This window comes from Lampetra planeri, chromosome 24, assembly GCF_965212315.1.
Source record: "Lampetra planeri chromosome 24, kcLamPlan1.2.h2, whole genome shotgun sequence".
NCBI lineage: Eukaryota > Metazoa > Chordata > Hyperoartia > Petromyzontiformes > Petromyzontidae > Lampetra > Lampetra planeri.
In genome coordinates, this window is record NC_136130.1 from 12,105,300 (window position 1) to 12,120,052 (window position 14,753).

The following is a 14,753-nucleotide window of genomic DNA, read 5'->3' on the forward strand; positions in this document are numbered from 1 at the left end:
TAACGCATTGGCCTTTGAGCACGTGCCCTGCAAAGTGCGCATCCATATTCACCAGAGTTGGATGCGCGTGTGCCTACTGTATAAATAGCGTGTGTGGCTTTTGTATTGCTCCGGTTTCACGTGTCCGTGTCGTGTTGGTGTGATGATGGCTTTGTCACTTGGCTTGTTTTGTACGCTGGCTCCTTAGATCATGTCGGTAATGAATGCGCCTGCACTTTGCAGTTTTGCTTTGTTGTGCCCTTTTGCCGTTGAGTGGCCAGGTGGCTCAGTTGTGGGGCGAGCGGCTCGCAAGTGAAAGTTGCGAGTTCAAAAAGGTGGTCATCCTATGGATATACCTGCCCTTGCCATTGGAATGGGGGAATTTTCACCATTGGCTTAGGGCTGCAAGCTCGAGATGAACACCACCTCTCAATGCTCATTTGAGTAAGAAATCATTTCGACTTTGCTATTAAAAACGGATTTGACCACTGAGTTTGAATAAGCCCCAGGGGTTGCTATTAATTGAGTGTGAGAGCTGTATGCACATCTCCACGTGTGCACACAGCCTGTAACGTATGCAGGTTATTGACATTCAGAATGTTAAGAAAAGTAAAGGGGCTTGGGCGTTACACGTCACGGCTACAAGGGACGATGGCCGACAGTGAGTGCCCACACTTTACCCCATCACACGCGACCTGCCGATCGACTAACTGGCGTACCCATTTCTACTGCCGGGTGGACGGAGGTGCGTAGGTGGTGCGGGGGACAGATTCACGTAGAAGGGAAATAATAACATAACAAAAAAAAATTCTCACAGAGAGCGTAATAGTTGTATTTTTATTATTTTATTATTTCCCTTCTACGTGACTTTAAGATAAAACAATAAAATTTCCACGCTCTGCCAGTGCGTGTCGCGTGCGAGGTGCGGGCGGGCATGGCGAGCACAGTGCGCGCTCGTTGGGTGAACTCCATCGTCGAGCTTGGCGGTGCGGCCGGTGAACATTTGCAATCTATGCAATGTATACGTCGATATATATTACGCTTGTTTACCCAGGAAAGCCTCGCTGAGTCTCTTGACTATTTTTCAGCAGGGTCATGCATAGTTTTTGAAAGAGTGCGTTTGATTGCTATGCATATTCCAGTGTTCAGTAATTCGCAGGTACTTTTTCGAATTTTGGACCGTTGTAGACCAGTGGTACAATTGCGCTGATGCAGGAAGCAAAATTGTACAAATGAGACGGAATACATCAAGGCACACCACATACTAGACTTCATAATCGGCATGAGACTTCATGGAAATACGAGTCTTTGGGTTCGAAGGGGCGAGGGCGAATCATTAAAGACCTAGCGCAATCCAAGGCGAGTCTGTGTGAGCAGCACATGTAGCATACAAAGTAGGGCTTCGCGGATGCGTCTGTTCATCCATTCACATCACTTCGGAAGCTCACGATAGATCAAATGAATCGATTCTTTGTTTTTAAATTCGTAGATGCAGTATGCCATTTGTGAAGGGTTCACCTAATCCATCCAGCCACTGGAGGCACTGCCATTGAGTACAATGTTGAATATTTAGAACTAATTAATGAAACCAGTTGCAAAAAAATAACGGTGACGATTTTGAGCGCGTGTAGCACGTGGTGACGGCCAGCACGCGGTAACGGACGTGCGCACACTGCAGTGCAAGGGGCATTCCGCGTGCCTGGGGGCTGCGCCTCCAGCATCTCGCTCTGCAGCGCTCTGCGTGCACGCGCTTGCTGCGCTGCCGCCAAGGTGTGCGTGATGTTCCTGAAGAGCGTGTGTCACACACACACACTCACGCACGGGTCGGTGGGCGGTGTGTGCGGTGGGCTCTGCGTAACGCGTGCAGCGAGGTATACTGCTCCCAGGGTAGAGCTGTACAATGGATATTGTATTAAATAACGGCCTTGGGACACGCAGTGCTTTATTCCACACGATGCATCGCTGTTGCTTTGCTCTGCTTCGGTGCACGGCATGTCAGACGACTATTTGCAGAGATATTTTCTCTCTATTAATTTAAAATCACATTTGGCCGAGACAGGCATTGGGGTAGTCTCCACGGCTAGCAAGGGAAGAGAAGAGCAGATGGCCGGGGACTGTCAGAAGGTCGCTCCGTGCCTCCTGCGCTCGGGGTAGAGGGCGTTGGTCGCGAGGCACGGTGGTGGCGTCAGCGACGTCTTGATCGAAAATCACATTTGACAAGAGTAATCGTGTCCCAGGCAATTCAAACAATGTTGCTTCTCTTAATTCTACAGCAATATGAATTGTGAATTTATTTAAGTTGCATTGCCCGCAAGTTCGCATGGAGACGGAGAAGCAAGGTGGAGCTTGCGCTTTGTGCCAGGACAAATGATTCTGCGCTTAGCCATCCGTAAGGGGTGTTGCGATGAAGCAATCGACTTAATGTCACAGTACATGCAATCCATGTGTCAGAATCATTGATTTTAGATTCCTGTATGAGTAATATTTATAATTATTCCACTTGTTTACCCAAGAAAGCATCACTGAGGCTCAAGACTCCTTTTCATGAGGTCCTGCCAAGTTTACCCAGGAGTGAGCATGCAGATTGGAGGTAGTTTTTCCGGAATGGGATGTTTGCCAAATACCATTTACATTGTTTGTATTTTTAGCTATGGGAGGAAACATGCAGAGCAGGGAGAGAACATACGTTACAAACTCTGCACACAAAGGTCTCTGAGCCGGGAATCGAACCCAGGCGCTTGTTGCTGTGAGGCAGAAGCGTTCCCACTGTGCCGCCACCCTGCCACTCACGCACGTGGTGGGTTTACGTGGCTCCCTCTAGCCACCTGCACCGGAATGGTAACCACAGAACCGGTTCTTCATATCAATTGTGACAATTCGGAGTGCATGTACCACACAATCAGATCGACTACTCTTGAATGTTGGTGCTTTTGGTCACAGTAATGGCATTAATAGCGCACTTACCCTTATCGTGGGACCATTAACACGTAATTTAGTTACACATTCGCCAAATAAACATCCGTTAGCGCCCAGTTAATGTAATGGGCAGCCAGTGTTGGCTGGAGGATTGTATTTGAATGACCACAGTGCTGTACGCGTGTGATGACACCGGCATCTACCAGGACCCCAGGGGACCAGATTACGTCATGGTAGCACATACCCTTTAGCCCACTGTACTTCAGCCTGTTCACAGCGGGCTGTGATAAACGCTGTGCACACGCGCGCAGTAGTTCATGGCAGACACTGCACGGTTAAGCAGCAGCGTAGAGATGCACACATACGCATCGAATGTGTGGCAGCGCCGTTACTGAATTGGTTGTCTGCTCTATCGAGCGTACAGCCCTGAGCTGGTGGTGCCAATTCCTCGTTCCTTTGACGGCGGTGTGTCTTGTAGAGGACGACCAGGTTTCACAGAGTGGTGCCCGGTTTATCGACCCCCAAAATGTATCTTCCGCTCCTTGCGGACGCGGTGTGCTTCTTTGCTCCGGTGCCCTTCCTCGTGGAAGAGATTACCTCCAGAACCCTCGACTAAAGCGTAAAGCCATTCGTGGCATAGTCGGCTCTTGGCAATGTTGCTGACGAGGTGGAAACTGTGTTATAATTACCTTATAGCAAGACCCTCGATGAGAACGTTGAGCACTGATAATATTACCCATTGAGGTTGGTGAGTGGGGGTTGGTAAATGGGGGCTCTGGACCAGTTTAGATATCACAAGCCAGTGATGCTTGCCATGATCAGGACTCGAACTGGGGTCACCCGGTTCAGAGCGCAGTGCACAATCTACAAACACAAGCTGATCTGACGATGATACCCGATACCCGACAGAGATATGCACATTCACCTACGAGCATTGGGGCAAGTGAACAGCCACTCAGATGTGATGTGCCATTGTACGGTGAAGTGGGAGGGCACACACTGGGTCGCTGTGACACGCTGTAGCACGCTGTGACACGCTGTGGCACACTGTGACACGCTGTGGCACGCTGTGGCACGCTGTGGCACGCTGTGGCACTGGTGCGTTGCGACACGCTGTGGCACCGGCACACTGTGGTAAACTGGCACACGGTGGCAAAGCACAACGCGGCAGCTGATAGTGACTGTGGCACGCCCTGTGATTGAAGTGGTACACTGAATCTTGGCCGCTGCGTCAGCAATGAGCACGCGTGCTGCGTTTACGCGCCAACTTCACATAAAAGACGACCGCATTATGAGCAGGACCTGATAAATGCAGCCCTCGGTGTGCAGACTCGACGTGTCGTTGCGACTGCCGACAGAGTACTTTGCACCGCGCTTGTTGCTGTGGCCGCGCGGGGCCGAGGTTTGACCACGTAACCCGTCTCAAGTCCAGCCTTTCTTGGGTGGCGTGTTTGTTTCATACGCTTCCATTTAGAATCGGCCAATTGTTACTGTCATCATCAGCAGCCACGGTCAATCCAATGCTGGACGGTCCTGTGATGTAACCATCCCAGCCAGCGCTTACACCAGATTATTTATCCGCTCCACCTCCTGGGCATACGTCCTCATGGACACGTTCCATTCCTTCGCTGCCGTTATCCTCATTATTCGCAGGGGACCATTGGCCATCATCCCTTCTCGCGACGTGTCCTTAACAGTTTGGGTGATGTAATTAACCATCACATGTTCTCTAAGCTGTGTGTTCCTACTTCTGTCTCTCTATGCCCTTCTAAGCGAGGATCAGTTTTTATTATCCTGTAGTAATCTTGATTTTTATAAAGTGCTTTTCATAACGAAATCTCAAAGCAGTGTACGCATCCCAGGCATAGTACATTTACCAATTAAAGATCTTTGTGCACAAGACACAGCATCTACGGTATTTGTAATCATCCATTGCATGCCATGATATTGGAGAGCGTAGTGAAGTTAATCTGCTCTCATGTTGTAGGAGGCATTCGCAAAGCATTGTTCATTTCCTTGCCTCTGGGTCGCGTCGAGGATGCACGCTCATCGATACTTGCTCGTTCACAGAAGGCCTTCCGTAATGAAGCCACACTACTTGCCATGCGGCTTTAACATCTGCTGTGGTATTGTTTCATCGGCTGCATTTGTCACATTTCACCTGTGTGATGATCAAGTAATGTACATAATTGTTGTACCTCTTCAACAAGCAAAGGGAAGCTATAAAGACGTAACTTTCTGCTTTTCCACGACCGTTGGGGAACCAGTTTTCACCGGCCCAGAAACAATCCGGTTGCATTCCATGGTTGGCATCATAGCCCAGGTCCGGGCTGCATGAGCCACGAGGCTCCATGGACTCAGCCCCCCTGTGCCGCCCCCCCCCCCAAAAAACATCCCTCTCTCTCACTAACATCCACGGCCAGAGAGGAAGTGGTTGTGAAAGAAATCAAGTTTTTACAACGTGTATGTCGGCATTGGTTACGTTAGGCTGTGCAAAGGTTTTGTTATTTTACAGCCATGTATATTTGTATGCATGTTGAACTTCTTTCGCACCATACGTAGCTAACCACGCCAATTGGAGGTGCGGGGGAAGGACAACGTTTTTAACAACAATGCAGCTGTGAATTTGTTAAATTGAGAGATGAGCACTTCAATTGTGATCTTATTTTTAAAAGCATTAAATTATAGCGCAGTGCTGCTCAGAAACACCGTGGGAATGTTCGGCGGACAGGCCGGCAGACGTACGGCCTCGCTACGGTGGTACCAGCAACTGGAGCCTCAACAACAAAATATCTCCAGATTGGCGTCACGCATTCCTCCACTTGCAAAAACATCGTGGAAAAGCAGCCGGTGCGCGCAGGCCATCGGGCGGCACTGTTAAAAATAAGTCGCCGCCGTTTCATTTTGAACTTTTCATCAATTGGAAACCGGCGCTACAGATTGTAACTTTGTCATTGCGGTTCCTCTGAAGGATGGTGGCCCTTGTTCGGCAGATGAAAGGGTGCCTGGGCAGATGCTGTTTCAGATATGTTGTCAATTATTGACAGAATATGTTTATGGCATTGAGGATCATCGCTGGATTGCCCTTCCGTCCTGACGTTCTTAAATCTACACACCCAGGCCCCTGCGGTGCTGTGTGTGTAGGTGTCCAATTTGACCTCCTGGTTTAGTACTGTACATAGCTCCCATTATCTTATCTATATTTATTTTGGGGACCGTATTCCAAGGTGCTTTACTGCAATTATAAAATTGTACACGTAAGGTAGTGGTTGAGATAAAGAGCGGGGCCATCCCTGGGCAGGCCTCCCCAATCCGCTGCCACCTCGCTCACGACCCAGCGACAAAGCAGCCCACCTCGTACCTGCACTCCAGCTGATTCCATCGCTCCATCTCCCCGGTGGACGCGCTCTCTCGGATGCCGTCCATTCCTTATAGTGAACAATCATTTAACAAACCTACCCAGGGAAGCCACGTCGAGTCCGAGGACTCTTTTTCAGGAGGGTCCTGCATTGGGATGTTTGACGGCACCCGTGATGCCGTCGCATGCTGTGAGCTAAGGGGTGAATACGGAGAACCCGGGGGGAACCCATCTCCGCCAGTCCGTTGTCATCATTCCTTCTGGGCATTGAGGGAAAACGGCGTCATCGGCTCAGTCAGCCGCCATCCAACGGTACAGTGTGAAATCGTGGCTATTGCAGGTAATGTTTATCATTCACCTTGAGCCGCATTTTTCCACCTCTGTGTGCCGCGAGGCGGACTGAACGTGAGGCTCGGGAATGATTACACATTTACATGTCTCCACTATCACATTTACACGTCTCCTCCACCACGATCTGAAACAAATAGCAGCTGCCCCTCGAGTGTGCCGCTTGCAGGGCTCGCCAGGTTATACTGAATGTTGTCGATGGAATTGTGTAAATGAATACTGCAACGAAATTGGTAATTGCATTACTAAAATGCTGAAGGTTTTCAATATACCACGTTACCATTCTATTGCTCGTGGCATAATATTAAGATAAATAATAACAAATGTGTTACAGCCCTTTGTCAACTGCTGGATGAAGGCCTCCCTATGACGTGTTGTTTGACCATACTTCACCACGCTGGTCAATGTGGGTTGGTAGATAGGGGCAGGCCCAGGTCCGGTTCGGATGTCACTCTTAGCCACTGATGTTATCCGTAGTTGTGTATTAAATATGTAGTTCACCAGGTTCATATTGTAGTGTGCTAACTCCTGCCACCACCCCACACCCCCTCCCCCTTCCCGTTGTTAACAAGACGTTAAATCTCAGAGTGTCGTCATGCCAACATTGGGCATTGCTCGTGTCCGTCAGTGGATATTCCACATTTTTATATAACCGCAGGTCTGGCTCAAACCTCCGCAGTCCAGTTTCTTTTTAGCCGCTCTAGAATGTCATAATTGGGTTTACGTGTCGTGCAGCGTAATGACCCAGCCTGTTTTGCGCACGTAGGACGTGATCGGGTGGAATTATGAGAATGAACACTCACACGATGTTTCTGATAGAGGCTGTTTGCGTTTAAATTCCCCGGCTTAATCGCACTGCAGTAACTAAATCCACTTGGTCGCCGTTGACCCATGCTACATGTGACACGGATTTCATCGGGTGCTCGCCATACGTGAACACGCAATTAGCCTTGCAGTCACATGGCTTAATCCTCCACACCAAGGGGCTTTACGATGCAAGCCGGGCGTCGCCTTGACCTGGCGAAATATTGAATGAATGGAAATCTGTGGCCTTCGGCAGATTGTGTGGTTCCTGTTTCCGTATTGGCTTTAAGCAGAGCAACCGTCGGAGGTTCAGCTTTGATTTATCCACACGGTTGCTTTGCCTGGGAGTTGGTGAATTGCAGGACGCGACACCGGCAAATATGCTGAATAGAGGTGGAACGATTCGCCATCATCACTCGTCATTTATTATTGATACCGCGCCTCCCTTGCGCCAGATCGGGAGGCGCCAGAACAAAGGGGAGAATTTGAGACGGTTACTTGGTAAGAAAGCAATAGCAGAGCAATGCAATGTTGAAAAACATTGCGGTGGAGACAGTAAACACGACAAACGGGAATAAAGACAAGAGAAAAGCTGAACGCTACCTGAGGCTTCTCTCTTTTTGTCAACGTCACTCGCATTATCAACGTGTTACCTGACACGGTTGTCTAATTTAGTGTTTAATAGCCACCGTTGTACACAGACAGCCCATTTTCTCATTCCACGGCCGGTTGTGGGGATTATTTGACCAGACTTCCCCACACTGGCCAATGCGGACCGGTGAAGGTGGGGAGCATAGACGGTGGCTCTTGTACATTGGCCAGTCGAACTTTGACCCCAGGTGTGTGTGTGTATGTTGAACTTCTTTCGCACCGCACGTAGCCAACCGCACTAATCGGAGTTGTCGGGGAAGGAAAACAAACTAAACACTCAACAACACACGGCGCAATGTGACGATGAGGCTCTGACTTCGGGGTACCGCTTCTGTTCAGAAATGTACGAAACCTCCACTTGGTGTCAATAAGGGGGACGTGCCTTCATTCATAGTGATGATGGAGGCGAGTCCAAGAGCATGTGCTCGTCTACGCGAGCGCGCACAAGCAGACACGTCTCTTGTTACTCTTCTCGCGTGGCCGGTAGACTAACTGCTCCCGTGACGCTGAATCGTTGATTCAATGTTGCAGGACTTGGTCTACGAGACTGACTGTCTTGTGTCATCTACACTGTTCAACCAGCACACTGGAGGTCACAACAACACACTCGCTCACTCATTAACCCACGCGCTCACCCACCCACTCATCGCACCGCAGATCACCTCACTCTCTGCTTCTCCCCTCGCACTCCTCCACTTTGGATTTCCGTCTCTTTTTCTCCACAAGCTCTTGCCATCTGCTTATTTCAAGACAGTGTTTACACTTAGCACGTGGTTTCTCGCAGCTAATATACGATTCATTTCCATGGGACGCTTTTCATTATTACGTTTCATAATTGATTGTTTGGTCAGACCACGTTGAACCAACAATCAATGAAAAATCATGTAAACTATTATCCATTACAACTTTCATACGACTGTTTGCCGCTGGCCTATGCCTCGGCAACCGGAATAAAAAGTGTACATATGGGGGAACGACATTTCGATACACAATGGCTAACATGTACACGTATACTACCAACATGGGACTTGGACGGGAACGTGTGTGTGTGAACGTGTGTGTGTGGAGCCCAGCCACCGCATGCCTAAACAGCTTTTGTTCGGCCGGATCGAGGGGGCTAAACGGGCGCGGCACGGGCTAGAGAAGAGATGGAGTGATGTGGTACAGGAGGACGTGGAGCTGAGTGGACTTGCCGATGACTGGTACCAGCGGTGTCAAGATCGGCCTCAGTGGAGGAGGCTCGTGAAGGACGCTACTGGGCAGTTGGAGGCAGTCGCCCTCCAACAACAACGGAGGGCGGAGGAGCGACGCTCACAACAACGAGCGGAGCGCCGGGTGGCTAAAGCACAGCAAGTTGGCACAGTAGGGGGCACAGGTGGTGCATCAGCCAGTCATCTCGGTCATCTCGGTCAGTCGACCCGTGGCACCTGGGTCTGCCCCGTGACCTCCTGCCAGCGGGCGTTCGACACTTCACGTGGCCTCAAGGTGCACATGGCCTGGCACAAGCGTCGTGGTGACGTCACCGCCACTTAGTGGCGAATGGCGGTTGTTGTTGTTGTTGTGTGGAGCGGTATTGTAGCGGTTCGCGCGCCACGCTACAAATCCGGTGACCCGAGTTTGATTCCCGCTCACGGCCAACATCAGTGACGATTATTTAAACGGCTCCTGGAGCTCCCCTAGGTCTACTCGGCCTCAAATGAAGACCTGGGGCGGTGTGTAAACATCGCCACTGGGGAGACAAAGGCAGCCGGGCGTGGTGTTGGCCACCCACCCGCTCGTGTGCCGTGCCGGCCTTCATAGTTGCTCGCGAACAGCACTTTCCCCAACATTCTGTTACAGGCTATACGGGGGATCTTTGTCTTTGCGTGAACGCGTCAATGCTGATGCGCGGCTGCATGTGGATTGCGTTCCAGGTTGCGGCCTGGGTCCTCGGGCTCTCCACTGGAACGGACCGGCTCACCGCGACGGCTGCTCGCTCCAGCCAGACCGCTCTGCTGAAGTGACCCAGCATTCGTCCCCTCGTCAACACCTGCTCCACGGGTATCCGTTGCAGATCGCCATTGGCCAGCAGGGATGTGAAAATGTTATCCGCATGGGCGCTTACACAGGAGCCTAATTAAAAATAACAATGCAGGCACATTGTGCCCACCTGCAAGCCCCGACGATGGTTCCATTAGAGATGGCGATAGTTTCTGGATGCCTTCTTCCAGCAGTGGATTGATCACGGCTGACGATGCTTTTGTTGTCCTTCCCCCGCACCTCCGATTGCACGGTTGGCTACGTACGGTGCGAAAGAAGTTCAACATACGGACATTTACGCTTCTCAGGAGAAACCATTGCCATGAGCTGCACAGCACCTACCCAGCAGAGGCCCCCACTCGTCAAGGCTACGTTAATGACCCCGTTTCTTCGCTGCAATGTGGCAACCTTTTAGGAGGCAGGGCTCCAGATGTATTAGAAAGTAAGTTGTCAAGAAAAAAAATACTGATGATATTCACGCAAAAAAATATATCCCGAAGCGCTTTACAAAAAATCCTGTCGTGGCGTTTAAGGTGACAACTGTTAAGCTGCGGTTCGTGATAAACGAGTTTCTCGATTCCATCACCTTTGTAAATTTACAGCTCATTATCGAGGCACATTAACTATGTATTCGAAAGTTCAATGTTTTGACTTTCGCAATATTCGTCAATTTATTATACTTTCAGCGCATAGTATTTCGCATTCGGATTTTTTAAAGTTTGAATCTATACGGTCGGGCCGACTGCAAGCTGGGTTATAAAAAATCCAGAGAGGCAATTCTGCAGCAATGATACACATACTCTCATTAAACACAGAGTAGACGTTTACAAGTTTCATCCAAATGAAGATCGTCTTCGCTCTGCTCAAAAGCAGCTCCTGATGTGCATTTGTTAGCAATTTAAAACTAGCTCGCTTATGTTATGTTTTTGAGATGTAACTTAAATATACTATATACATATACTATAATATAATCCAGTTATTTATGTGATGATATATTTATTACGCATGAGATCAAATAGCTGATGTTTCACGGCTCTTTGTTAACCCATTGTGGGATGAAGGCCCTGTTTGATCGTGTTGCTCACTGGGGTCTGCTGACCGTATTTCACGGCCCTGTGAAGGTCCAGTCAAGGTATCGCTCGCCACTGATGTTCGCCGCAGCCTGGAATGAAATGCACGCCGCTGGGTTCATAGCATAGTGTGTGATAACCGCTCCGCCATTAGAAAGATTAACTTTATTGAAACCGGTCATGATTCTATTCCCATTCAGAGTCTGTTTTTGAAGGGAAGCCTGGTTCCGTGTATTTTGTGCACGTATCCAGTATTACAATCGAGTGCGGTGAATTCCAAAATAACAGAATGCCAGCGTGGGACACGGAACGGGATAACCACCAAGTGTAATCTCACCACGCCGCCGCGATCGTCGCCACGCAACGCGCCGCCACGCCGCACTGGAGAGCGCGCGCTGGGGAGCGGTGGCTGCAGGCAGTCGTGTGTGGGAGGTGGCTGAGGGTGCTGGGGAGACAGAGCAGTAAGTTTGATGCTTGCATCAAGGGTCTTGAACAGAGCAACGGGAAATGTCACGGGTCATGTGCAGGTGGATGGAAGGGGTTTGTGGATCGAGCATTTGGGTCCTCCGAATTTTCAGAGCTTTTTAACAGCAGCAGCAGCGCTGCAGCAGCTGCAGCAGCAGCTGCAGCAGCAGCTGCAGCAGCTGCAGCAGCAGCAGCAGCTGTTTTCTCCACTCTTCAGGGGCTTGCCAGGCCGGAGAGAAGAGAGTTGCGTTATCGGTGGAGAGCAACAGTGAACGGATACATTTGGCGCTTTATACGCAGCAGCACTGGGCTTGCTGTGCACTGAACAAATGGGAGCTTAGCTAATTTGATGGCTTATTGGACCGATGCAGGGAATGTGACGTATGCAAGGAATGTTAAACATCTTCTGGTGGTGGTGGAAGGTCGTGCAGACCTCAGCTGTAAGGTGATGCATGTATGTGCATCTGCAAGTAGACACCACTGATTACATGACAGAAACAACACGTGTCGTTGTTTTTTTTAAACCTGATTAATTTGGAATTTTGCTGGTGTGCAATATTCATAGCACACTCTTAGAAGCGCTATCAGAGTTTGGAATGCAATTTGGCCAGTTATATTGTTTATATTTTGTGCACCAATGTTAAGAAATATGCTGTCAAATTAACCCTTCATTTGTTGAGTTTAAGCCAAGCGCTGTTATGAATGTAAACAAGAGTGTTGTTTTGTAAACATGCAGAGGAGTGGTATTTCTTATGGAGCGGGGGGCACCTGGGATTGTGGCTCACGGCTGTGTAGCAGTACTCTGGAGGCAACGGTCAGTGCACCACGTATCGTGGTTGGGCTACGAGGTGGCCACGACATGGCAGTGCAACAAATGGGTCCACGGACCTGTCTTTGTGGACTTCCACGTGTCGTCTCGTCGTCCCGTGTGTGATTTCTCCCGCAACTCCACTTTCCTCCCACAAGTAAAAACACTCCAATAGAATTGGCCAAATGTCCTAATTCAGGACCCTCCTGAAAAACTACTGAATCTCTTTGTGAAGCTTTCATGGATATATAAATGGATATATACATGATATTATAACTTCAGTGCGGTGGCTGGGGCGCCCAGATGGCTCATGCTGCGTTAGAGCGCTGAACTGGCACCGGGTGCAATTCTGCGTTTGAATTCCAGGACAATCGCTGCAGATTGAAGCAGATTCATGCTTAGCAACTTTGTATGTTCAAACTGCTATTACCAACATGGTAGAATTAGCCACGTGAAGGACCGTGTTGTGCAAGTGTGCACAGTACACTCGGCCAAAGATATTTCCTGTAATATGGCTTTAGGGCTTACTTGGAATTTGATGGATTACAAGCGCACATTGATACATCCAAGCACTTGGAAATGTTATTCTCATTTTGTCCAGCTCGGGCTTAAAATCTGCACGTCTCTCATTTAATCGCCTGAAAAATGTGCACAGGAGCTTTGCAATCGTGCTCTTAGTTTATGGCAGTTCAATCCGAGCATTGTATTTACATTTATCATCAGAATATTCATTACTTTAAACCCATGATTATCAGCAGAAACGTGAGGCTGTGCGTGTGATAGAGAACAAATCCTGATTGGCTCGAGGAGAACATTTTTTTCTGAGTTGTAGTTGTGCTATTTACAATGTTCATACAACTTATCATATCATACAAAAAACTAACACGTCTGTCGGTGTCATTTTCCCGCGTTTTGATTGACTGGAGGCGAAAATCGACTCCGTGTGAGGCTTTCCTGGTTAAATAAATGTTATAAAATTAATAACAAATAGAGACCATTTCACCTTACACTGAAGTAATTTCAGTTTAATATAAAAAAAAACTATACAAGCTTCCAATACACATCTGAAATTAACACGATCTACAGAGTACTCATGTCATCATAAGCCCGTCAATCAAACTAATGCTGCCAGTGTGTGGCATCATGTTTGTCTCCAATCGATTTGGGAAGTCACAGTTACGTCGAATCCGTTGGTCTCTCGCCAAACTCCGTCAGTCCAGCCGGGGACGGCAGTCGGCCCACCGCCTCGGAAGCGCATCGAGCGTGCTCTCCTGTGACGCGGCCACCCTGAGGAGTACCGCCACGGGCCTGGTCCATTCCGCTCAGGTCCGGTGGAAGAAGAGTGGCAGAGAGTTTCCCCTCCAGGCAACCGTGCGGTTTGCACAGCGCTTTACGCCGGATTCAAGTTTCGCCCCTTTACACGCGGTGGGAAAAAGCAGACGTTGATCGTGGCTGTGGCAGAGTTAGGCCAAGGTCAGAGAGGGGAGCACAATGCTGTGGTTTGTGATGCATGTTTCAACCCAATGCAGGCTTGTATCTGCAGGCGTGTGCACAGTGGGGTGAGTGGGGTGAGCAGTGTGGGGTTACCGCTGTGCTAGACACGCTTGCAGGTGCCTTGACTGCTTCATAACGTCAATTCCACAATGTTCTTTGGGTGCCTTGAGTATGATACAGCAACTCGACATACTGTGACTCTTATACACACAGAGTCCGATTCATGTGTTGGCAAATGTCTCTTGTCCAATTTTGGCACCACCTAATTTTTTAAAATGTCCCTCCATTTAGTTCTTTTCACAAATCCCATCGGCCTCATTGTCTTCTGATAATGCATAATTAAAGCAGCATTGGTTTAGAGCTGTGCGTGCTGTGCGTGCTGTGCGTGCTGTGCGTGCTGTGCGTGCTGTGCGTGCTGCGCGTGCTGTGCGTGCTGTGCGTGCTGCGCGTGCTGTGCGTGCTGTGCGTGCTGTGCGTGCTGTGCGTGCTGTGCGTGCTGCGCGTGCTGTGCGTGCTGTGCGTGCTGCGCGTGCTGTGCGTGCTGTGCGTGCTGTGCGTGCTGTGCGTGCTGTGCGTGCTGCGCGTGCTGCGCGTGCTGCGCGTGCTGTGCCTCACCTCCACCCCAGCAGGGCCGGCCGCCATGGAGAGCTACGCCAAGTTCTGTTGCCTCGTCATCTTCATCAGCTTCAGCGTCTTCCAGGCGCTCTTCAACTGGGTCAGCCCCCCGCTGTCTCGCCTCTTCTGCCCGGCTTTCGCCTCCCTCACTCCGGCCAAACAGATCGAGTGGCATTCCAGGTGCGTGTGCGGCGCGGGCGCGCTTTCGAAAAGATTCCAGAAAACC

At 49.7% G+C, this 14,753-nt stretch overlaps 1 protein-coding gene across 10 annotated transcripts in view; it reads left to right on the forward strand.

Moving 5' to 3' along the window:
- The window catches only part of LOC144726810 (TLC domain-containing protein 4-B-like), a 40,020-nt gene that overhangs the window by 11,888 nt on the left and 13,379 nt on the right, over positions 1 to 14,753 (forward strand). For 7 of the 10 annotated variants that reach the window (XM_078605733.1, XM_078605731.1, XM_078605729.1 and 4 more), the window contains 2 exons: positions 9,970 to 10,096; positions 14,539 to 14,707. In XM_078605733.1, coding sequence (XP_078461859.1) covers positions 14,553 to 14,707 — 155 coding nt within the window. In that variant the 5' untranslated portion in view covers positions 9,970 to 10,096; positions 14,539 to 14,552. The remainder of the gene's footprint in view (positions 1 to 9,969; positions 10,097 to 14,538; positions 14,708 to 14,753) is intronic. The other 3 variants (XM_078605735.1, XM_078605730.1, XM_078605737.1) reach the window with 1 other exon arrangement.